Raw genomic sequence first — 23,907 nt, forward strand, 5'->3', positions numbered from 1 at the left:
TCGCTAATCAGTGCAGCTGCACTATCTATTAAGCGGCTCATAATCAGTGGTCGGCGTAGGTAGTGCCATTTAGGGTGAATGACCTCAATTGTATATGTTAACATGGACATACCTCCGGGATCGCGGGATAAAATCCCGCGTTCCGAATTATCGCGAATAATCAAGTATTTACTTTACAATTAATGAAAAAAAACGAGTTTTGAGTCATAATTTCGCCGGATAAAAAAGGCCTAAATAAATGAGTCACTAAACGTTTTTCTACGTCTAATATTTCTTCAGCCATGTTTTGCTTAGTTTCCAGTATGAAAAAAAAAAGATTACGCGTCAAAATCGATATCTATTATTTATTAACTAAACATAACTCTTTCTTTTTAATTATAATCCATATTTATTTAATAGCTTTCGTAATAAGAATTACAATATTAGTAGTTTCTAGCTTATTTAAAAATAGAGTGAAATAAGAAAATGCTTAGTTATTTAACGATTGAAAACCGAAATTGATTGTTGATTTGAATCGATAATTACACTGTCTATCGATATCTAAATATGACGTAAATGGCAACACTTTGAAGACGTTTTGACAAGTGATAAATACTACCGTTTCTTACTAATTGCGTTACCTTTGAATTGTGTAAAGTACATTATGTCTACCAACTTATTATTATGTATAAAAAACCTTGTAGCTGAGATATACAATATATTGATTTTTAACTTTTGTAAAGTAACTTAGATTGTGAAAACCGTAACAAATCTGTACACAACCATCTTCAGAAAGTAAGTACAATGTATCTACATAGATTTAAACCAACAATAAAAGACGGGAAATAGCTATTAAAACAGCAGTAGTCGCTTCATATTGTAACAAATTACCTTAATACATACTTAATGTTTTTAGGGGCGTAGAATCTTATTAATAAAAAAATGTTAGCCTAATAAAATTATAACCTCTATAGTTAACTTCATTAGTATTTTACAAGAAATCCCGGCGAATTAGACTTGTATTATTTTTAATACTTAAATTAACATTTTAATCCTTACAAAATAAGGTACGATACATTATGGTACAATTTGAAACGGAGTTCCATAATACTTCAATGGGCATTCTCCTTGTACTGAAATAGTTTGGCCATATCAATAAGTAAAAATCAATTATTAATAAACATTTATTTTATAAAAAAGCACAAATTGACAATATACACTAATAATTACTCTACCTCTTCGTCAAAATTTTTAGAATTATAATAAATTATTATAATTTTTTCAATGTTTTCCACCTTCAATGTGTTTCTTTTTACATTTAGAATCCACTTATAAATGGAAAAAGAACGCGTTAAAGGTGCATTGCGAAAATTTAATATATCAGCTTCAGAAAGTTCTCCCCGTGATAAATTTTCACTATATCCCCTCATTATTTCAAGATCTGGATTTCTTGCAATTACTTGGTCTAGTTTATTTTTTACAGTGTCTGGAGCAATCCAATCTATTACTGTCCGTACCTCATCAAAAATTTCAAATGTTTCTATTATTGATAGGTCATGTTTTTGTAATGTGGACAAGGCGATTTGAATGATTTTATAATTTTCAGAGATAAATTTCAAATCATTTCGTATATTTTCTTTTTCTATTAATTTTTTCACGTTTCTGATAGACAAAGCATCTGTAGCCCTCAAATAACTTAGAACAGATTTTATGCTCTCGTAATATTTGTCGTAATATTCCGCCGCTTCTAGCCATGTTCCCCACCTCGTAATTACGGGCTGCGGAGGTAACGGCACATTAGGACATTTCTCTTTAAAAAATATTAACTCTCTGAGGAGATTTTAAAAAGATTTTTTTCACGTTTGCAATTAGTGAATCTACATCTGGATATTCAGAACGAACCTTCTCGGCCACTCGATGAAGAGCATGAGCCAAACATGTGACATGTTTCATGTTTGGAAAATAAGATTTTAAATTTCGCCCAGCGGCCAACATGTATGACACACTATCTGTACATAACACCAACTCTCGTTTCATATTGCTCACTCCATAAATTTTTTAAACAATTGACAACAAATTGTGACATTGTACGTCCATTGACTTCCTCAAGCACTTTGCACGCAACCAGATACGGTTTTTTTATGGTAGCCGAATTCAGTGGCATCACCAAAAAGTGCACAATGTAGCGTAAAGTTTTTCATTCGATATCTTTTCGTGAACGGATGTTATTATTCTCTGGTATGATCTGTCCAAATATATTTTTCTCAGGTTAGATTCGCTTGGCAGAGTAGGTCGATCAGAACATTTGCAGCACAAGTATTTTTCAAAAAACTGCTTGAAAGCTGGGTTATCTAATTTACTCCACGGAATATTGCATAAATTGAGGAAATTTATGAGGTCGAGATTAAAATCGTTTGTCTCCTTAAGTATTCCTTGATGAACAGGACCTTCAATATGCCTCTTCATGGTACTCTTCTTGCATGCAAAATCAGAATCACACTGTGTACAGTAAATTCTGTGTTTTGTGAAATTGTACATTAGCTCAGGATAGTCTTGGATCCACTCTTGTACCGTAATTGCCTTCACTTGTCGTGACATTATGACTACAGCAATAACAGCCCACGTGCTCCCAAATTCTAGAAATAATAAAATATCTGATAAATAGTAGACAATATTGAACAAAAAAACTTTTGTCATCGACACGCTAAGAAGAATAATTGACACGAAAATACACATGTATCAAATACAATCTCACATGACTTCAACACACGATTTAAGTTTTGAAATAAATTATTCAACTAGCCTATGGCCGCTGTTTCACCCGAAATAAAGAGAATCATATTAACGTTGCATGTATCCCACAGTAAGGCTTCAAAATAGATACGGAACCCTTGATACGGACTGCAATAAAAGTAGCATATGTGTTAATCCGGGCTATGAACTTTCTGTGAGCTAATTTTCATTTGAATTCGTAAAGTCGTTTCAGCGTGAACGAGTAACAAACATACAGAAATCCATCCATACAAACAAAAGATTTCATAGAAATTTTGAAACACTGACACTAAGTTTCAGAATAACAGGACTAAATACTCCTGAATACCATTTTGGTTAAAATCATAAGGTGCACATAAAAGCTAGCCGCCATTTTGGGATAAAAGCAGGCCGCCATTTTGGATGCACCTTTTTGTTTGTTTTTTTTCTACCAAGTCAATTTTGGCTCAAACAGGGGCAATAACAAGGAGATAAATCAATGATACAATTCTAAAAAGTGTACAGCTATATGAAAATATATGAAATTACATATCTTCAAAACACTTTATAATGCTATACATTATAAAGTATTTGGAGTTATTTTAACATAATTCGCCAGATAAAAAACAAGATGATTAAGATTAAGATGGAAAACAAGTTCGGTTAAGAATAGGTGTAAAAGTGTATTTGTTGATGAAAAAATAGAATATAATATTATGCCATTAAAGTATCAAATTTTAATTAAAATGTTTGTATCAAAAAGTACAAATATTTTAATTTGATAAGTGAAATAGTTAAATATAGCTTACCTTCTTTCTCAGAAATAAAAGTGTTTTACGAAGCAACAAAACCAATCACAGCAGCAGTTCGAAATCCAGTAAAAACAAGCGCCTAGTAATTAAAAAAAATCCTTAAAACAAGCCAGTATCGGTAGTCGGTATCACTTAAAATAACAGCGTGCGCGCACTCAACGAACATAAGAAGAAGAGTGAGGCGAGCGGTCGAAAGGGTGTACCGCAGGAGCAAGACGTGTGCAGGGTGCGGGGTGGCCCGCACCCCGCACACAGCAAGCAGACATTTGCGAGTAGCGCATGGCTTGTTGTTCTGTGTGTAGCATTTTTTTTTTGCGCGTGAGTCCAAAATATCCCATCCACACATAACAGACGAAAAGAACAAAAAATGTTATATTTATTTGGATATAAGTAGTATATCGTAAAGCACTTTCAGGCTTGCCTGTGTTGCCTGCGAATGATCGCTCGGTTGTTTGCGTCGAATGTTTAACGGTGCCACTAAGCGAATTCATTATTGTTTATTGTTGTTTAAATATATTTTAAAAGAAAGTCAATATTTGATAAACATTAAATGGATTTTTATAACTAAACAATCAAATTATTTGCAGGTAACACAGGCAAGCCTGAAAGTGATCTACGATATACTACTTATATCCAAATAAATATAATCACATTTCTGTTAATTTTTTACTTATTTGTTAATATCATATAAAACTTATAATTATGATAAATAAAAAACTAACAAATTATTTCTTTATTTACGTTTGTCACAATATTTGTTGTTTAAATATCAAATTCTGAAATTATTTCTCAATAATTAACACAATTATTATATTTATTACTTCATATTAATTCAATTAATTTTTATTTACATAATTACGTTTTATATCACTTAAAATCAAAAATTTTAAACCAGATAACGTTATACGGACAAGGTTCGATTCCAAAAATAACGAAAGGGAATGAAGGTGAAAAGTTGTACTCACCAACCCGCCGCTGCAATCATCGCTTTCGGTTCCCGCTGCTCACTTTGACAAAATTTATTTTTATGGTTCCGGATTTTCCCTATGCCGTTCTAATTTTGAAGGTCATACTTTTTACGGACCCGTAAAAAATACGGGTCGTATTTTTTACGGTCGGAAAAATCTGCTCCGGCTGCGCCAGTCAAACTTTGGGGAGCGGAAAATGCTTTTTTAAAAACTATTAAAATTTATTAATGTTAGACTTAATGTTAATTACAACTATGACACGTCTGAGAAGAGTTGGATGCTCCAAACGAATGCCCAAAGACCTCCTCGCTTCCTTTAACGATCCCTGGTAATAGATACCTACGGGATCCTTAAAATGCTTACGTTTAATTACTACATACATACACTAAGTTATAATTCTAAACTGTGGGTGGCCTGTAGGCCTACCACAACCTCTTAAAGCAGTATTATTTTAATATTAAGTACTTCATGATTTCGTACCATCACCTCTTAAAAGTAATATTATTTTAAGCATATTTTAAGCTTGTTTCATCAAGAAGTTTTGTGACGTCATCTCAATTTCATTCGCTCTTTAGCGTACCACGAGCTCCATTTTGACACCGTTTGACAGTTGAGCATTCTTACTTTAACGTCAAACTAGCGATCTTAAAAAAGTTGATATTTCGCAGCGGACTTAACATAACTTTGCATTATTTACAGTTTTTATGTAAAATTATATTTGAAAAGTGAGTATTTCTCTAAAGTTATGTAATTCTTTTTTCAAGAGATGTCTTTTTTATTTAAGTTTACAGTGTGTAAATAATAAACATAAAAAACGGCGTTGGTTTCTAGATGGCCAATGAATTGGAGATTTTTGAATTCCTTCAAGAGCTGCATGTGTTATAAAATAACATTTTAAACACTAGTTTCATTATAACGTTTAAATACTACTTTCATTTTATCATTTAAATACTAGTTTCATTATTAATAATGGTTTTATGTTATTAACATATTTAAAAACAATTAGAATATATCGATATTTATGTAATATATATTAGTTAAAAATGTTATATTATAACACATGCTTCTGCTGGCTCATCAACGAGGCGGAGAAGAAGATTACGGGAACAATTTAATCCTTTTCATTTAAATGACGCTGAGTTTGTCAAGCGGTACCGGTTAACCAAAATTTTAACCCGGAGCTTGTGTGATGAACTCGCGCCAATGCTAAAACGTCCCACAAAAACGACAGATTTATCTGTAGAGACTAAGGTACGTAATACATTCACGTTGTCTGTACACAATATGTGGGTCACACTGAAAGTGTTTAGAACTAGCCTGTTAGAAATATTACTAATGAAAACTTTTTTTAAATTACAATTTTAGAACTCTTTGGTAACATAATCTGGTATATTACATTTATTTGTCGTTTGTTTTGGTAAATTGGCGGCAAATCTAAAACTCTTCTTACACGTGAAAATTAACTTAACGCGAGAAAATTTTCAGTCAATGATTTTTTATGACTTTCGTTGTGGGTTTACTCAATAACAAAGCTTTGATAGGCTGCTATTACCATTTCATAATGAAGCCCCATCTCGTATCACTATTTACAACTGGTTTTACAAGTTTAAACGTGGACGTAGCAATCTCACTGATGATCCGCGTGCAGGACGTCCTTTAACAGCGACTACTGAAGTTAACATTAGTGTTGTGCGACGCATGATAGAGGGAGATAAAAGAGTGACCTACCAGCAGATATGGGCAAGCCTAGGCATTGCTATGAAATGACATACTCATATATTTATAAATCATTCTAAATTATATCAAAAATAATCTAACAATTAAACAATATTACAAAAATGGAAACTTGTCTTGTGACAAAAAAAGTCACGTAAGTGGTCGCATGGGGTCAGAGCTCAAGAGAGTAGCGACACATGCACCATCGTTAGCTGACCAGCTACCACTTATTAGAATACCTCAATAGGAGTTAGGAAACTACCAAAAGCGTCGTTGCATTCCTGGAACTCTAGCACATTTTATTTTCGGTTTGAAAGTGATCTGACCCCATGCGACCAATTAAGGGTTAAAACTAAACTTAAATTTAAAAAACACAATAAAGGAAAACTATATACAAATAGGTGGTCTTAGTGCTAATAACAGTTTCTGCCAGACAACATTTACATATTATTATTTTAATAAAAGCTATTTATATTGTATTATATTATTTTAAGGTGACTCTGGTTACCCGTTGAGGTTCTTGAGGAAGACAATGATGACTCCAGTGTTGGATGCTGCCCCAAATTTGCATGTTCGCACTAGGAATATTGTGGAGCGAACTATTGGGCTACTTAAAGCATGTTTTCGTTGCTTACTTGTGCACAGAGTCTTACACTAGGTACTCACCAAGGGTAGCAGGCTCTATTGTAAATGCTTGTGTTATACTACATAACATTTGCAATAGGACTAATACTCCTGTGCCACAATTAACCCACGAAGAGGTGACACAAGAAGCGCAATTACAGTTGACTTTAAGAAGGGCTGAAGAACTTCCTGGCACTGCAAACATTGAGCTGCAACAGGGTAACGCCACACGGCATGCTCTCATTCAGCGTCTCTGGGAAAGGCGGCACCTACAGACCTGAAACAATTTTTTGTATTTTTTTATTATATCTCTTTGTTATTGATATAATATATGAATTTGGTGGACACTACTGTATTCTTAGGTATTATAGTAGATAATCAATTGCAGTGGGGTCCTCAAATTGCTAATCGTGTAGACTCAGTTCTGCAGCATATACAGTCAGAAAGATTGAGGAAATTTATTCAGAAATAAAACAATTTTTATTTTATTTATTAAGTAATTGTTATTTTTTTATAAATTCATTAGTTATTACTTATTAGTTATTACCAACATGTAAAAATTATTATTTGAATAAAAAATAAGCTTTTATTTAAATGTATTGAAGTTATATCAATGAATCCATAATTAAATAAAAGCATTTAATAACATCAAGTAAAATATATCTTATTATTAATTTGAATAATAAACATGAATTGTGGACACTTTTGCAGTAAGGAATTGAGTATACTTGTTTAATAGGAAACTCATTATAATATGTTTTCACAATTTTCATTTAAAGTTAGTGGGGTACGGGCACCAGTAGTCAGCCTTTTAGTGGAAAGTGCAAGTTTAAATGTGGATAGAAAATTATTTAAAATAGTAATCAAAAACCTTTTAAGCTCATTCACCTTATCATTTATTAAACATTGTTATGAAATTAACATATAAGATAATTTTTCTTAATAAGTATTGAAAATAAAGTATTTTTCAAAATAAGGCACATTTCCCCAGTACTCAACCGTCACAACCCAGTTCTCGGCCAAATAGCTACCAGTAATCAGCCTCTCCTTAGATGGGCCTCGAAAGAGACCTATGGAACTGAAACAAATAAACAATGCATGTCTGGTCTCTGACAATGCCAAAAAACTAAGAAATTACTTGGTAGGTAGGTGCTTCATAAATAAATGAATAAATTAAGCAGCGTAAGTTACTGATGGCTGAACACTGGGTATACCTCACCAGTACTCAGCCGTGGTTCGACCGTATCTAGTTAGGCGGCCGACTACTGGTTTTTATATGGAATTATGTATGACCAGTACTCAGCCGGGGGTGGCCGAACACTAGATAATGTACAAGAAACGCATACCCAGTAGTCAGCCACCTCATTATTTAAATAACTATAAAGAAATTGTTCTATAACTCATTTGATTTAGACGTAAAAAATGTAATAACAATATATTTTAATAAAACATGACACAAAAGTTAAGAAGAAATCACAATAACTCACCTTTTTGTCGGGCACTTCCCACTAAGAAAATTTTGGCGCGCACGCCGCATCTTGGCTCGACTAGTGACAACGTCGAATTGGAATCAGATTACCATTTCTTGCAGCCACTTAGCGTCATTGTGACGTTCTGAAGTGATCAATAAGAAGGCCAAGCTTTTTTTAAAAGTAACTTGATTGGTTAATTTGCAATAGAATGCTATTTCTATAGGTTTTTTGCTGGAAAAGGCTGACTACTGGTGTGGGGCTGACTACTGGCTTACTTGACAAAATGTAATACATAATTATGTTATTTAGCAAGTATTACAATTAAGAACAGTTTTCCTTTGTTTAATAAACAAAATGAAAAATACAATTAATTATAATGTATTATATTTTAGATTTTTATTAATATAGTTTAATTTTTATTTATAGTTTATTCAGTTAATTCTGTGTTATAAATTATACTATAATGACCAGACTTCAAACTTTTTAATTTGGCTGTGTGAAATATAAAAATGTGTTCTTAAGTTACTTGCCTTTCAATCCGCTGACGACTGCTGCATATTTGTATCAGAGTTTGATTCATCTCCACCAACGTATCTGCTATTCTTTCAAGACTCTACTGCTTACAGTAGCCTGAGAGAAGCTCCGAAAAAAGAATCAGAGACCGGCTAATCGACTGTGTAGTCAGTGGAACCTCTCGTCTGCGACGTCGGCGCCGGGGCGAAAACACTGCTGCCGGTTCAACGGTGGAGCGGTGTGAGGAGTTTGGGTACGAGGTGGAGTGCTTGGTGCCTGTACAACAAAGGTTTGGAAGGATGTGGATGCTAGGATGGACTCTGAGGCTTGATCCGGGATAATTGTGTCAGGAAATGGGAAGTTTATAACCTCCATAGAAGCAATATCCATAGCTGGCTGTGTGCTTTCAGCTCGCTGTGCGCTTTCAGCTGGCTGCAAGCAATTAATACATAGCAAAAATTACAAACTGTTGTTTATACTATATTATTATCACACCTTTTTCACTTTTGATAAAAATAATATAAATTGAAATATATTAAACTTAATAAAATAATGACTTAAATTTCCAAAAATTGATTTCCGACTCAGATCTGTAGCTAATAAACATGTGTTTTTTTAATGTTACTAAATAATTATAATTTATCTCACCGGGAATGATTCAACCCGCACACCACTCAACCCCTGTCCATAATCCTCCCCTAGTATTTGGAGGAACTTATTCTCTATATCGGACAGAGGTTGCTCCGTTGATGGCCCTCCTCCAGTCCTGTTTTGACACAATCGTAAGGCCGCCACTCTTCTCTTCAATTTAGCCTTATAATCTATCCAATACTGAAAGTAAACACAACATAAATCTTATGGTCTTAGTAATATTACAGATTAAATAATTTATATATCCAATACTAATATTATAAATGCGAAAGTGTGTCTGTCTGTTACCTAATCACGTCCAAACCACTGAACTGATTTTGCTGAAATTTGGCAAAGAGATACTTTCCGAGTCCCTGGAAAGGACATAGGATATTTTTTGTCCCGGGAAAATGTACGTTTCCAATGGGATAAACTAGTTAAGCGCATCGTAGTTGCCGACGTCATCTAGTATTTTTTTATTACAATTATACTACAAAATATATGAATATATATTATTATTTTTATTTACTTTAGACCAGCTTTTCCAGTCCTTATGTGCGCCATCGCCTTGAGCATTTAATATATTTGCTATCTCCTGCCATTTTCTCTTTGAATGCTCCTTGGCTTCCAAAGATCTATTAAAGGCAAGAGCGATATCTCTATGAGAGTTTAGGTACTCCCACAGGATATCGAGCTGTTGCCCGGACACCCGACGATTCCCAACGCTGCAAACGAAATCATGAACACTTGAACCACTTAAAATTCCACTGACAGCATTTCTAATTTTGCTTTGGTGTTTTAAAATTATAACTAAATAACACTTTATACGATCACTAAACAATTAATTCATCGAACACTTTTTTGGATGTTTACTTACTTTCTATTTGACATTGTTACTACGAGTAAGAAATATAAGAATATTATAATTTATAACTGAAAAACTCGTACAACTCTCACGACTCACACCACTTGAAACTTTTTAGATTTGGCGCGTCAATCGTCACAATAATGAATAACACTTCAAGTCTTCATGTATGTTCAATGTTAAAAACGGATCGCGTTTTTCAGCATTAGGTACTTTTTTGCAACAATTTCACTGTTTGATCTAATTCTTATTGTAAACAATTTAACGCTGTTACATTTAATTTATTAAATATTAATTGAATTTAACATAAAACCTTTCAAATTTTCTATATTCTCTTGAATTTTTTTTTTACTTTCATTTAAACAATCCCGTAAAGCGGAACGCAATTCGTTACGTCAACGTCGTAAACGTCAATGTTCGTGTTCGTGCGAGAGGGACAAAGCGGGTTAAAATTAGCTGCTATCTCGCTTCCACTTATAGCAGAATGATTTGATAACGTTCGTTCTTTCCCATCACTAAGCAGGCTTAAAACAATATTGTTTTCATACACTATAAAAAGTTCATGGTACGAATCAAAGTATTGGTTAGGTTATTGTAATCTTACAATAAAGTGTTATGGAAACATGATAGTTTTTGAAAAGGTTGTGGTAGGCCTCCAGAGCCCAACATGACTACCTACATAGTATTATTATAATTTATTATAATTTTCTTTATACCTAATCTGTGTCTTAGAAGAAAAAGCCAAAAAAATCGTAAAAACTATTTTGCGAGTAAGAAATATTTTAATAATTTTGTTAAAGAAATGGCATGTTATTATTTCATTTTAGATATCCTACATATATCTCAATTACAAAAAATGCATGATTTATTTAGGGCTTATGTAATAATGGCTTAATTAATTTCATTTTAATCGTTAAGTAAATAAAACACTTATTGATATTTCAATGTATTTATTCATCATCCTCTCGTATAACAATATCGTCTAAATAAACTGCTGGTATATTTATTTCATGCCTAGCCCATCCAAGATACCACACAACGGTCATAACGTGTGAGCAACGTACTACAGTTCGTCGACCAACTTTGCAGTTGCAGCAGTATTTAACTATGCCAGATCGACTCAAATTCTGTTCATATTGTTTGTCTTAACTACGATGGCTAAATGATTTTCTAAGTTCATTCTTTCATTAATTATATTTAATATTTCATTAGCATATTGATTATTTCTAAGACGAGCACCAAACTTGTTCATCAATGCCGGTGCTATCTCAAAATTCTGCATTATATGTGGTAGAGATCGATGGCAATATTCTTGTCTTAATATTTTAAAATCCCGTTTAAAATATCCATTCACAACCTCTACCACCCATCTGCAGAGAGTCACACAACGGCTTCTATTTGCTTGAACTCTGGTAAGTTGGTGCTCGCCTTCTAAAGCGAATCAGGCATGCAAGTTCGATAACCACAACCTTCCAATAAATTAATTATGTCTCTAAATCCTCTGTCCAATATAAAGACATCATTTTCTCTCAAATACAACCTAAGAGGAGCTGACTGATTATTAAACAATGATGTCATTATTTCTGCATCTGAGGTTGTTGCTTTGTGTGGGCCTAAGCAATCTAGAATATAACCGTCACTGGCAACAATTAAAAAGGGTTTTAATAAGTTTCTAGACTTATGCAATAAAAATGTCTCCTTTTGAAACTTATAATTTGAACTTTTGTTTATAAACATTCCGTCCGTGCCGTCACAAACAACAAATTATTATTATTTCCATATTATCCATTTGGGATAACTAAGTTGTGAGTTATCAATTGTTACCTTGTTATATGGTTTATTCTAACATACCTTGGCACAAAATCTTGCACAAGAATTTTTAAAAACTTATTTTGTCGTTTAGAACTTCCAAATTGTAACGTGGTTTTTTGAATAACGTCGAAATCCGTTCGTCAGAATCTCCCAATCTTAATTTCATTAAAAAGGCTATAAGACCTCATACACCATTTTTTATTTGTCTGATTCTTGGAATTTTTTCCAAAAGTATATTTAAGTTTTCCTTTGAAAACCCTAGCCAGTATTTAACAATATTATTTTCCATTTCATATTTTCAAAATCTAATGTTGTAAATGAAAATATGTGTTGCACTTGCTGTGTTAAAACTGTTGACACTATTTCGTGATGTAAATAAAGTCTCCCAAGAGTTCCTCGTATATGCAACTACCGTCGCCCATGGACACTCTTAACATCAGAAGAGCTGCAGGTGCAATTATGTAAGTGGGTCACTAGTTTCTTAGCAGACAGAAGCATAAAGGTCGTAGTTGACGGCGAATGCTCGGAAACTCAGTCTGTTAATGCTGGTGTCCCTCAGGGTTGTGTGCTATCGCCTAATCTATTCATACTGCATATCAATGACATGTTACAAACCAACGGCATTCATTGCTATGCGGATGATAGTACAGGTGATGCTGTATATACCGGCTCCCCTAATATTTCTCGGCAAAATGTCACTGAGAGTCGAAACGAACTTGTGTCTAAGGTGGAGAATTCATTGGAGAAGGTCTCTGAATGGGGTAGACGTAACTTAGTCCAATTCAACCCCACCAAGACACAAGTCTGCGCGTTCACCACTAAACAGTCACCAATGGTCGTTTATCCTCGTTTCGAGGGCACATCTTTAACCATCTCCCCTAGCATTGAGATACTTGGCGTCAACATATCGAGCGAAGTCCAGTTCCGATATCATCTTGAGGGTAAGGCCAAATTATCCTCGAAGAAGCTTGGTGTTCTTAACAGAGCGAGACAGTACTTCAGTCCGGACCAACGCCTACAACTCTACAAGGCGCAGGTTCGGCCTCATATGGAATATTGTTCTCATCTCTAGGCAGAGGCGCCAAAATATCAACTGCTCCCTCTGGATCGTATCCAACGAAGGGCTGCTCTAATTGTTGACTGCCATAGTGTTTCAAACAGCTTGGACCCCCTGAAATTACGCCGAGATGTAGCTTCACTCTGCATCCTCTATCGGTTGTATCACGGGGAGTGCTCTGAGGAATTGTTCGGAATCATACCACCTGCAACTTTTCGCTATCGTCCCACGCGAAAAACATACCATCCTCATCACCTTTATGAGTGGCAGTCTTCCACAGTGCGTTTTTCGCGTAACTTTCTGCCGCGCACTGTAAAACTCTGGAATGAACTGTCACCAGCAGTATTTCCGGACCGATACGACCTGCAAACCTTCAAGAGAAGAGCGTATTCCCTCTTAAAAGGCCGGCAACGCACCTGCAGCTCTTCTGATGTTGCGAGTGTCCATGGGCGACGGTAGTTGCTTACCATCAGGTGACCCGTTTGCTCGTTTTCCCCCTTATTTAATATAAAAAAAAAAGTGCGTTGCCGGCCTTTAAATGGTTGGTCAATTTAATATGGAATACTGTACAAAACTTACATCAAGTGGGACCCTCACATCCGGCAATCCTTCCACTGCCACATTGTCTATGAGGGCCAAAATTCGCTCCTCGAGGGTGCTCAAGGGCTCCAGGCGATTGGAATTTAATTATAAATACCAGTAACGCTGGTGCTGAAAGTTGAGTTGCTAATTAATTTGTCTACACATTAAAAGGATTTATTTTGAAAAATCTAGTTATTATTTATCCAATTTTCTATGTAATTTATGTATGAATTATAACATTATAGTATATCAAGTACACATAATATTTTAAATACCTTTAAAATTAAAACAAACTCACAACTTACCTGATTCCTGCACTGCGATGATAATATACTATACAAGTAGTATATCCCGTTGTACCATAAGTCATTACCATATTATATTATTACTGTTTATGTATTACGTAAGTATGTATATCGCTCATTGCTACGGTGGTGTATAGCGGTGGCCGATATTCCTGCGCGCGCGGCGCTCCTACCTCATGGGACAGCCGTTTGCGTTATGGTGAGAGCACGGGTTTTACGAAGGGCGCGGGCGCCGGGTGGACGGGTCCGCCGCATAACCATGCCATAGCACTGAGTCACACGCACAACTCATAATATTATAGTACTTATTTTATATTATATTTTCATATTAATTAATATGAAAATATAATATAAAATAAGTACTATAAGATGTATAAAATAAATGATATAAAAAGATGCAATAATTATTGCATCTTATAATTTTATAGAATTCCATATATTATATTTATATATAAAATAAGATTTTGTATGTAATGTATGTTACAATGTATTGCTGAGTGCTTATCCGTTCCTGTTTTCAGATGACGGCTTACTAGGAACCACATAATACCAGGCACTGTGGTGTACGTCACGGTGATACGCCTGAGTGGTGTCCTTTTTGGCAGTAGACATAACAATGCACTACTTGTACCGTTCTTCATGATATTATTATGCTATTATTTTTGTAATTATTTGTCTTTTATTTTTCTTTATGTATTGTAATGTGTGTTGTCTTATGGTAGTGTAATGTGATGTCTTATGTTAAATAAATGTTATTATTATTATTATTAATTTTACATTCACAATTTTGTTTTTACAATTAATATGACTTTTGGTTAGTTTGTTCGCCAGGTGAAACCCTTCTTTTTTCTTTCCTTCTTCATATTGAAATTAATTAAGGTTTTGTATTGTTTCCCAGGAGATTTCACGATTGTTAAAATCAAAGAATCGTTTTTTTTTTTTATCTAGATGATTTCGTATTAACTTAATTGATAAGGTTAAGGTTAATGCTTGGGTCAAGAAAACAAGCTATTTGCGATTCGTTGATGGGTTTAACATGTCGGTTTTAAAGTATTCGGTTTTAGTTTAGGTAGTAGCCACTTTATGTTCGGTCGTACATAAGAGAGAAATTAAAAACTACTTTTTTGATTCCTATATTCCAGTTTTTACAATATTTAGAACTTGATAAAATAGAAATTCAAACTATGAGCGTACACGGGCGTTGTAGGTATGGAAGTGAAAGAATTATCCGGAATGTTGTATCTTCTAATTACCTCATCTAAAATATATCTCTTTATTCCGCTCTCTACGCAATCACCAGCGATTGCGCTTTCAGCTTTAACTTGTATAAGATATGGCAAACGTCGCTCCATGGCAACCTCTCCTGAAAGCGCTTTTGTTAGGTATAATATGGTCTTCTCTTTTATGGGTACAATTGTAACTGCTTCGTTTCCATTATCATATAATCTGTCCATTAGTTGATCAGAAAGCCTTATAATCATTCATAATAATAAAGAATTCAAATATCCTCTTTGCGAGTATCGCGAATATTTGTGCTGTTCCAGTATAGGAAGCACGTCCATCCCCAAAGCGCATTAGCGTACTTGAAAACTGTGATGCGCCCTGTAGCACTTCCCATAAATTAAAATCATCGTAATTTTCCCTTTGTAGTACTACACTTTGTCGCATATAAAAAAAATAGTAAAAAAAATATATATATTTAAATTATTATTAAAGAGGAGTGTGACATACAAGAGGAGGGTTTGCTCCTAATAGAGAGAGATAAATGAAATGTTAAAAAAATCAGTAACAAATTTATTGTTATAAAATATGTTAGGTGACTACTAGTAATTTTAAAAGTAATTTAAAAGAGATCAGAGACTCATCAAGGTGAATTTAAGTAATTAATCACCAGGGGGGTAGTTCTAGTGGGTTTGTGCTACGCTAGTTACAACCGTCTGTGTACTCAGAGGGTATGGGGGACGTCTAGGACCACATGGCACTTAGCTTGGAGACTGGAGGATAGCTAGCCAGTGTGAAGAGCTCCAGCCCCTTCGCGTCGTCCGGAGGTGGTCACTGGTGCTCAGACGTCCCAAATGTGTACAGCAGCCGGTGTTCGCAGGGTGTTCAAGTGGTAGGGCAGCCCGGGGCGGTGGCCATCCGCAACCCAAGGCTGGATTATCTTCTATAGCTCCATGATCATGGGGTTGAGCGGGTTATTAAGCTAAGGGGTACATCTTCAACCCGAGTATGGGTTTAACCCGAGTGTGGGTTCCCTGAAAAAACCATTCCGGAGTTTCAGACACGTGGAATGGACAGACAACCACCTGGTCCAAATATTTTGGAAAAGAAACCACGGGTTGCATGTCCATTACAATAAAAGAAAGTAAAAAGAACAATGAATAATTTCAAAATGTAAGTACATTAAGATTACCCAAATTTACGTAAAACAGGGCAAATTAATAATTTGGAACATGTTATATGCTAGATTTTGTTAAATTACAAAAGAAATAAGAGATTATAATGAAATAAATCTTGCCAAAAGGGCTTAAATTATAAAACAAAGGTTTGCCGGACACATAGTCAGCTAAGTATTTTAGGATAACAGAAGGACATAAATATATTTTAAAGAAACCTTGTAATTTTCAACACAATTAAGAAGCTATAAGAAAACTAAATAGACACACAAATTAAACTCACCAATATTGGGGAATAAATAGATGTACAGAAACTACTTTCTTAGCTTTTGAAATCTAAAAAAAGGCCGATGACATTTCAGACTCGTCTTTTATACCCAAAAAGTTTTTAAAAAAAAATGTCAAAAGTCAAAACTAAGAATTAGTAAAGAGCGCGAATTTCAAAAATTAAATTGGATTAAAAGAATGATTAAAATATGAATGTATTTAAAATATTTAAATATATAATTTAAATTATTTTAATATTAAAAAACATATCGTGATTTCCTAAAAATCGATCAATGATTCTCATTGAACTTTAATTCAAAATTATGTCAATAGATGGCGCTAATAGAACAGTTTATTATTTATATGTAATTTACTATTATCATGATCCGTCACATAGCGCTGCATTCGACAGCATTGCGCATATGGCATATTTTCTGGATGCTCGCTGTATCTCTGGTGCTCTCTCTCCACCCGGCTCCTCCAGGTCTGGTAAGTAAATTTGCAAAATTTCGAAGACTTGCGTCAGGGTTGGGGATAACTCTATCTAATGGTAATGGTCCGACATTCGGACCTGGTAATAGTATACGCGTAAATAATCCACAATCAGCTATAGCTCGCTCTACGTTCCTTACACTTCTTGAAGTTAGAGATGACCATCTTTGTATTTCAGAGTACGAAAAGTACTACCTAAATCCCAAAAAGCCATCATAGGATGATCGTTTTTGTCAATATCATCCAGCTCTACGTCAAATTTAATTAACTAATAAAAATATTATAAAACTTCTTATTACTTCACTCATATCGGGAGTATAGTCCATACCAAATAGACCGCTTATCGAGGAAGTTTGTGTTAAATTTATTGAAACGGATTTCTGTAGTGTGTAAGCATCAATGGGTCCCAATATTAGACTTGGTCTCTGCAATTCAATCACCATTCCAGCTGAGAATCGGATTATTCTGGGCATGTTATTAAACATTTCGGTAAGGATGAATGGATTTAGAACTACTTCCAATAAGACATTATTATGATATATAGGCCTTCTCACAGAATTTGGTATTCCATCACGTGTTCTTAATTCTTCATTATCAATAGTTATTCGCATTTCTCGCTGAGAAACATCAAAGAAGTCTCCCATTACTTTTCCACATGTGTACCTCTAAATACAAATCCATCTGAGAAGTTAAAATTATTTGGCCTCCGGACAAGTTGAAAATATGCCAATATCGCATTTTGTATTTATTACATTGACATTGAAGTTACATTCAGAAATTCTAGCATATGGAAATCCTATACCTTCTGGATCTATATATTATTGATCACCTAGCATTCTCATTGATGCTGGTTCTTTTAAAAATACCATCGTTTGCTCCGCTACGGAATCTAGAGCTTTATATATTGCTTTTTGTAAAGAGTCGATGTCAGTAACATGCATTTCAAAAACGGGTCGTCTTAAAACATAAAGCCGCCGTTCTCTTCCAATTTCTATGATTTTGAATCTGCATGGGACACTCCCATCTATCGTTGGTATCCAGGGTTTAGGACCATAGCCACCAACTTTGTAATATTTTTCTTCAAGTACGATGTTTGTAATCTTTGAGATAATATTCCTGAGAGATCCTAGAATATCAAAGATTTGTTCCAATCGTACTAAAATATATCCGATGGCGACTGTACCTAAGCAAATCATATTATTGCATAAAATGCTTTGATTTATGTATAGGTGAAGGTAGAAAGATACGTTACTACTTTTTTATTTCAGTTGAAATGGGGTAAAAATTCCCTATTTTGATTTTGTTTTTCAGAACTAGCAACATCTTAATTTTAGTACCAAATCTGCAACATTGATGGCGCTGCTTTCTTCAGAAAATGCATTTGTACTGAAGTTGCCATAGCATGGTTCATAACTAATCACGCATAGGAAACTTGGGTGGGCTGGGGGTTGGATATAGCAACCGAACTTATTGACACTGCAGACAACATTTTTTTTCTTGGCTTACTTCATATTATTATAATATAATGTGGAACATAAAACTAATCATATACTACAAGCGATCGAATGCTTTACTTCGATTCTTAATAACAACCTATAATATCTACGCTTATAATGACTAATATGCATCAAGCGAAATGCAACCGAAAACATTGTTCGGACATATCGCCTAGCTATGGTTTCGCTTACACTGTAGCGATTACTAATAAAACCTTACTGGCTGCTTTTTATCGTACGTCCACTCCACGATATTCGCGCCGCTTTGTTTCAGGTCCGATGTCCGAGTTCTTATTAGGTACATGGCACACTACCTCTTTATTATAATCTGGAACTATACCAGATGCACAAATACGTTCAAGTAATTTATCCTGATCTGCCACTAAATAACTATCCCTAAACGTATAAGCAGGCTTGAGACGATCTATTAATATGCTTGCTCGTCTACCTGGTAGCTGTAAAAAACCTTAGAACGTCTTTCTAAAACATCATTCTTGTAGCGGTGCGCAACCCTAACATGACCATCGACAGCTCCTCTACCCAAGTACTAGAATCTAACTTAGCCATCAAAAAAACCGCTCCACCATGCCGTTAGCTTGAGCGTGGTAAGGAGTCGTACGGATCTTATGTATGCCGAAATATCTCATAAGCTCTTTAAACAGATTGCTTTCAAATTGCCTGCCTTGGTCGCTTGTCAGCTTAACGGGGCAGCCAAAACGCGCTATCCATCCTTCGACCACTACTTTTGCTACTGTCGCTTATGTCCTTAACCGGGTATTCTTCCGGCCAACCTGTCTGTCTATCGACAATTGTAACTAAATACCTATAATGTACCGAATCGTTAATTGGACCGACGATATCAACATCTATGTGTGTGAAACGGTCAGCTAAGGAAAAAGTGCCTAACTCTGATTTAATATGTCTACCTACTTTAGCGCGTTGACAGTTGTAACATCCCTTTGCCCATGTACTTATATCTTTATTCATAATATCCCAAAAGCAACGCTCGTTGACAAATTTTTTTGAAGTTCATATGCCCGGATGACTTAAATTGTGCACTGAAAGAAATCCTTGCCTCCTAAACTGCTCCGGAATATAAGGTCTAATTTTATCCTTAGAGGTTTCACACACTACAGATATGTCGCTTCCACTTAACATTATTTCTATAAATATCGGTTTGTTATTTACAGAATTTTCGCGTAACTGCACTAACTACCCGTCGACTCGTTGCGCTTGCGCAATAGTATCGTCACCTCCAATTAATTATCATCCATCTCCTTCATCACACCTTATCATCCATCTCCTTAATCTACAGGTTACAATAATTCAACTCCTTCCCCACAGCAATCACCAAATTACCATTCATCTCCTTCTTCACAGCACTCTACAGGCTACAATTTATCCCCTTCTCAAAATCAATCCTCTACACAACAATTCTCTCCACAAATATCACAAACCGAAAGCTTGGTCGTAACTTCAAGCAATGAACTGACACATTTTTACGAATCTGTAAATCATGTTTAACTAGTATAACTACATTTTACTACTAATTACGTCTCTAATAAACTTGTATTACTATTATATACTTACTTTTATATCATGTGCAAATGCTTTGCATACGTCATTGACGCAATTTGAAACTGTTTGAATAGATACTTTAAAGAGATATGAAAGGCTTTAGTAGCTGTCTCCGGATGCCAAGAATCTTAGATCAATTGCAAATTTTTCTTGAACTGGAATACATTTTCGCATATTTGTATTATTTTTAGCAATGTGAGAACCTATTTTATTTAGAAGATATTCATAAACTTGTATAGGGAGATCGCAGACGGCACACTTTTTGTGTGATGGAGTCTGTGGCGCATGGCGCGCAATAAGTCGTTCGCGGATTTTTCACAGACTGAATGCACACGACGCACATCTTCGATCATTCTGTCCGCTGAACTGTAGGGATGTAGACGCTATGGAAATCGTGCAGAGATCGCGAAGTATTATTTTGTACTTGAAGTACAGAAGAAAACATAGAAAATTTTGGGTACACCTATAATTTCGGAAAGATTACTGAAGGGATAGTTCCATGTTAAATTCCGTAATTTAAATTAATAGAAAAAATCCGTATTTTGTTTTTTCTTAGACGTCAACGATGTCCAAACAGGAGCTGAGTACAGGTACATTACAGCACACTTCTTCCCACAATTTTCTTTTTAAATGTCTATTATGATATTCTTGCCTTAGAAGTATCATAAATTGCTGGTCTGTTTTTTATTTCTTAAATTAACATCGTTACATCGATCTCTGGCGTCATGGTAATACGTCACTACAAATGCAGATTGCAGACTAAAAGTGTGCGCCGTCTGCGTTAGCGCGTGTTGAAGCAAACGTTAAATTTTTTTCGCACACTTTTCGTGCGGCGCAGCGCGATGCGGTCTGCCCGAATTACACGGATTTTTTGTGCGCAAGACTTTTTGCGTGTCGTGTGCGTTACTGCATATAATTGCATAGGTTCTATTTCCACAGACTAAAAAGTGTGTCACGGATAGTCTGTCGTCTGCGCTGTGCCATAGACATCTATAGAAATTCTCAAATTATTTGCTCGGTTCCTTAACTAAATCAGCTAACATGTCAGAACTGTTGTACCTGTAATTAAACATGATAATTAGTGGCAAAGAACATTAAAGTCAAATTCTGACAAAGTCAAAAGTCAAATTCTGTTGTGTCATGTTCCGCACGGCTTCGCCCGAATAAATTAGAAATTTCACTGACATATTAGCCCACAATAATAGCCTATGATCCTTTAATGGTCTACTTTTTATCTGTGCCAAAATACATTTTTTGTCACATTTCTAAGATATTTAATTTTCCCCTTTCAAATAATTTTCCCCGTTTTTTCCTCCACATTTTCCTCTGTTTCTTCGCTCCTATTAGTCTTAGCGTGATAATAATATATAGATATAGCCTATAGCCTTCTTCCTACCTTCCAGAACTAGATACAGATTATAGTAGTTTCTGAGATTAGCGCGTTCAAACAAACAAACAAAGCTTTATAATATTTTATATCTTATATATAAAAATATCAGCAGCAGCAGGCAGGAGATCGGTCATCTGAAAGATGTCAAGAATAACTCTGAAATAGTAATAAAAGAACTAAACTAGTCACACCAATAATTATTATAAACAAAATATGTTAAATATACAATAAATAACTACTTAATTAATATTGTTAAATCATAATCATAAACAGTTTTTTAACGTTGTTAGTGGCGGCCGAAAAGGAAGATCTTCCGACCGAGAGAGATAGCATGCTCGGTCAGGCCGAAGCCCACTGACGTCATTTCAGACGTTGTATATATCTTGCCGTTCTCCGAAACTTCGATAGCGCGATGCAGGAATGTTAGGCGAATTATGGGTACCGCCACAGTTTAAATATTTAAATGATAATAATGTTACTATTATTTATTCTATTCTGTGATAGTGTCAATGTTAGTATTCTTATTCTTGTTGTGTAATACTTGTTCTTTTTTTTTTTTCAGAAACTGCATCAGTTGTTAGCTGAAAGGAAACGCTGGGAGTCGGATTCCGTCATCAAAGAAGTGGACGATGAAAATTCTCCGTAATTTTGAATACTTCGCGCAATTTGTTTTGGCCTACTTTATCATTTTAAAAACGAGTAAAATCACTGTTTGTCTTAGACCCTGATTTTTTTAAATGCTAATAATTCAGTATTTTCTTTATATGTACTTCAGTTACCAAAATTGCAGTAATGTACGTACTGAATTCGTAAGGCGTACGAGACTATAATACCTACATACGTAGCGATTTGAGAAAGGATTATTTTCTTATTGAATTAAATGACAGAATTTCTAAGTGAATAAAGTTCGCAGATTTGTCGCCAAGAAATGTATTTCTGCGAAATATTGTGTAACAAACACACTAGTTAAAAAAAATACAATGAGTGTCGAAAAACTGAAAACATAATAATGTTTAAAATTCGCAGTTTGATGCTAAAATATCTTACGTTCGTAAACTGATTATTGTTACAATTCACTTTCTACGTTGTTATTTCATATAATATGATCTTCCAAATCTATGTATCGATATTCCAAAACTGTAATAGTCTTCCTTAGAGATGTATCAAGTTAGTGATCCAAGTTGTGATCGATTTGACTCGAATTGTGCTGACACGAGTTTTAATAAGATCGATTTCTTTGATTATATTTATCATATTGCAATTGAAAAGGCCTCACAAGTCTTTCAGTTAACTTTAAAGGTTATTTCAAAAATGATCTTACAAAATACATACTTGTCTGTAATAATCTTTGAGATGTGTCGAACTGTAGAATGTCAAATTAGTACGAATTACTAGACATGAATTGCAAGCAGAGTGAGCATTTTGCGTTTAAAAAAATGAATCATACCTATTATGATTCATAATATGATTCTCCAAAGCGATCATTTTAACTCCGCTAAGTTCTTTTTCTTTTCCTGGTTGGCACATGTCTAGTCCACGTCACTTCTACAGTTAAAATGTATCGATAATATTAATTAGAATACTGTATCTACCTCAACAAGTATTCGTCTAGGGAGGACGGCTATTGCTTTTCTGCTAAGTTATATTTCACGCTGTATGAAGCTTTTAGTATTAAAATTAACGGTAATGTTCCAAATTGTCCACTTACAAAAGGCGTTCAGAAACTTGTGTTTCTGTGCAATAGCTTTGTCCACACTTTTTCTGTTCGTCAAGGGCATGCGTTATAGCGCAGTCAACAGCGAACGTGAGGCATGCCCGCGACGCATGCCCTCTGACCGTATCCAAAACTTCAAATATGACAATATTGGCGTTGCGTTCATTGACGCATTCAATTATTGAATGCGCCAATATGAAAGTTGGTGACGAAAATTGAAGATGAAAGTGCACAGTGTGGACATAGCTATTGAAGGTAAAATGACGCACTGCACGCAATTGTCTCATTTAATAATGATAAGTTTAATGAATGTAATGGTATTTCTCCGGTCGAGCCGGCCCATGCTTCGGCACGAATGGGCCGGCTCGACCGGAGAAATACCACGTTCTCACAGAAAACCGGCGTGAAACAGCGCTTGCACTGTGTTTCGCCGAGTGAGTGAGTTTACCGGAGGCCCAATCCCATTCCCTATTCCCTTCCCTACCCTC

At 34.9% G+C, this 23,907-nt stretch overlaps 2 protein-coding genes across 4 annotated transcripts in view; one reads left to right on the forward strand and one right to left on the reverse strand.

Annotated features, from left to right (window-relative positions):
* Positions 1-23,116, forward strand: part of LOC121725930 (snake venom 5'-nucleotidase) — a 196,135-nt gene extending 173,019 nt beyond the window's left edge. For all 3 annotated transcript variants that reach the window (XM_042113140.1, XM_042113132.1, XM_042113123.1), the window contains one exon: positions 22,268-23,116. In XM_042113140.1, coding sequence (XP_041969074.1) covers positions 22,268-22,351 — 84 coding nt within the window. In that variant the 3' untranslated portion in view covers positions 22,352-23,116. The remainder of the gene's footprint in view (positions 1-22,267) is intronic.
* On the reverse strand, positions 8,858-10,995 carry LOC121725991. The gene is made up of 4 exons (XM_042113213.1): positions 10,343-10,995; positions 9,995-10,190; positions 9,484-9,666; positions 8,858-9,267 (listed from the first exon to the last, which is right to left on the reverse strand). Exons 1-4 carry the CDS (start codon positions 10,354-10,356, stop codon positions 9,004-9,006), a joined length of 657 nt encoding a protein of 218 aa, XP_041969147.1. The 5' UTR covers positions 10,357-10,995; the 3' UTR covers positions 8,858-9,003.
* Positions 23,117-23,907: the final 791 nt, after the last annotated feature.

This window comes from Aricia agestis, chromosome 1 (genome assembly GCF_905147365.1).
Source record: "Aricia agestis chromosome 1, ilAriAges1.1, whole genome shotgun sequence".
NCBI classification, from domain to species: domain Eukaryota; kingdom Metazoa; phylum Arthropoda; class Insecta; order Lepidoptera; family Lycaenidae; genus Aricia; species Aricia agestis.

Coding starts and splice junctions, on each gene's coding strand:
- LOC121725991 (XM_042113213.1), bottom strand. Junction 9,667..9,994: donor ACTGGAAAAGCTGGTCTAAA/GTAAATAAAAAT, acceptor GTTTACTTTCAG/TATTGGATAGATTATAAGGC. Junction 9,268..9,483: donor TGCGGGTTGAATCATTCCCG/GTGAGATAAATT, acceptor AATTGCTTGCAG/CCAGCTGAAAGCGCACAGCG.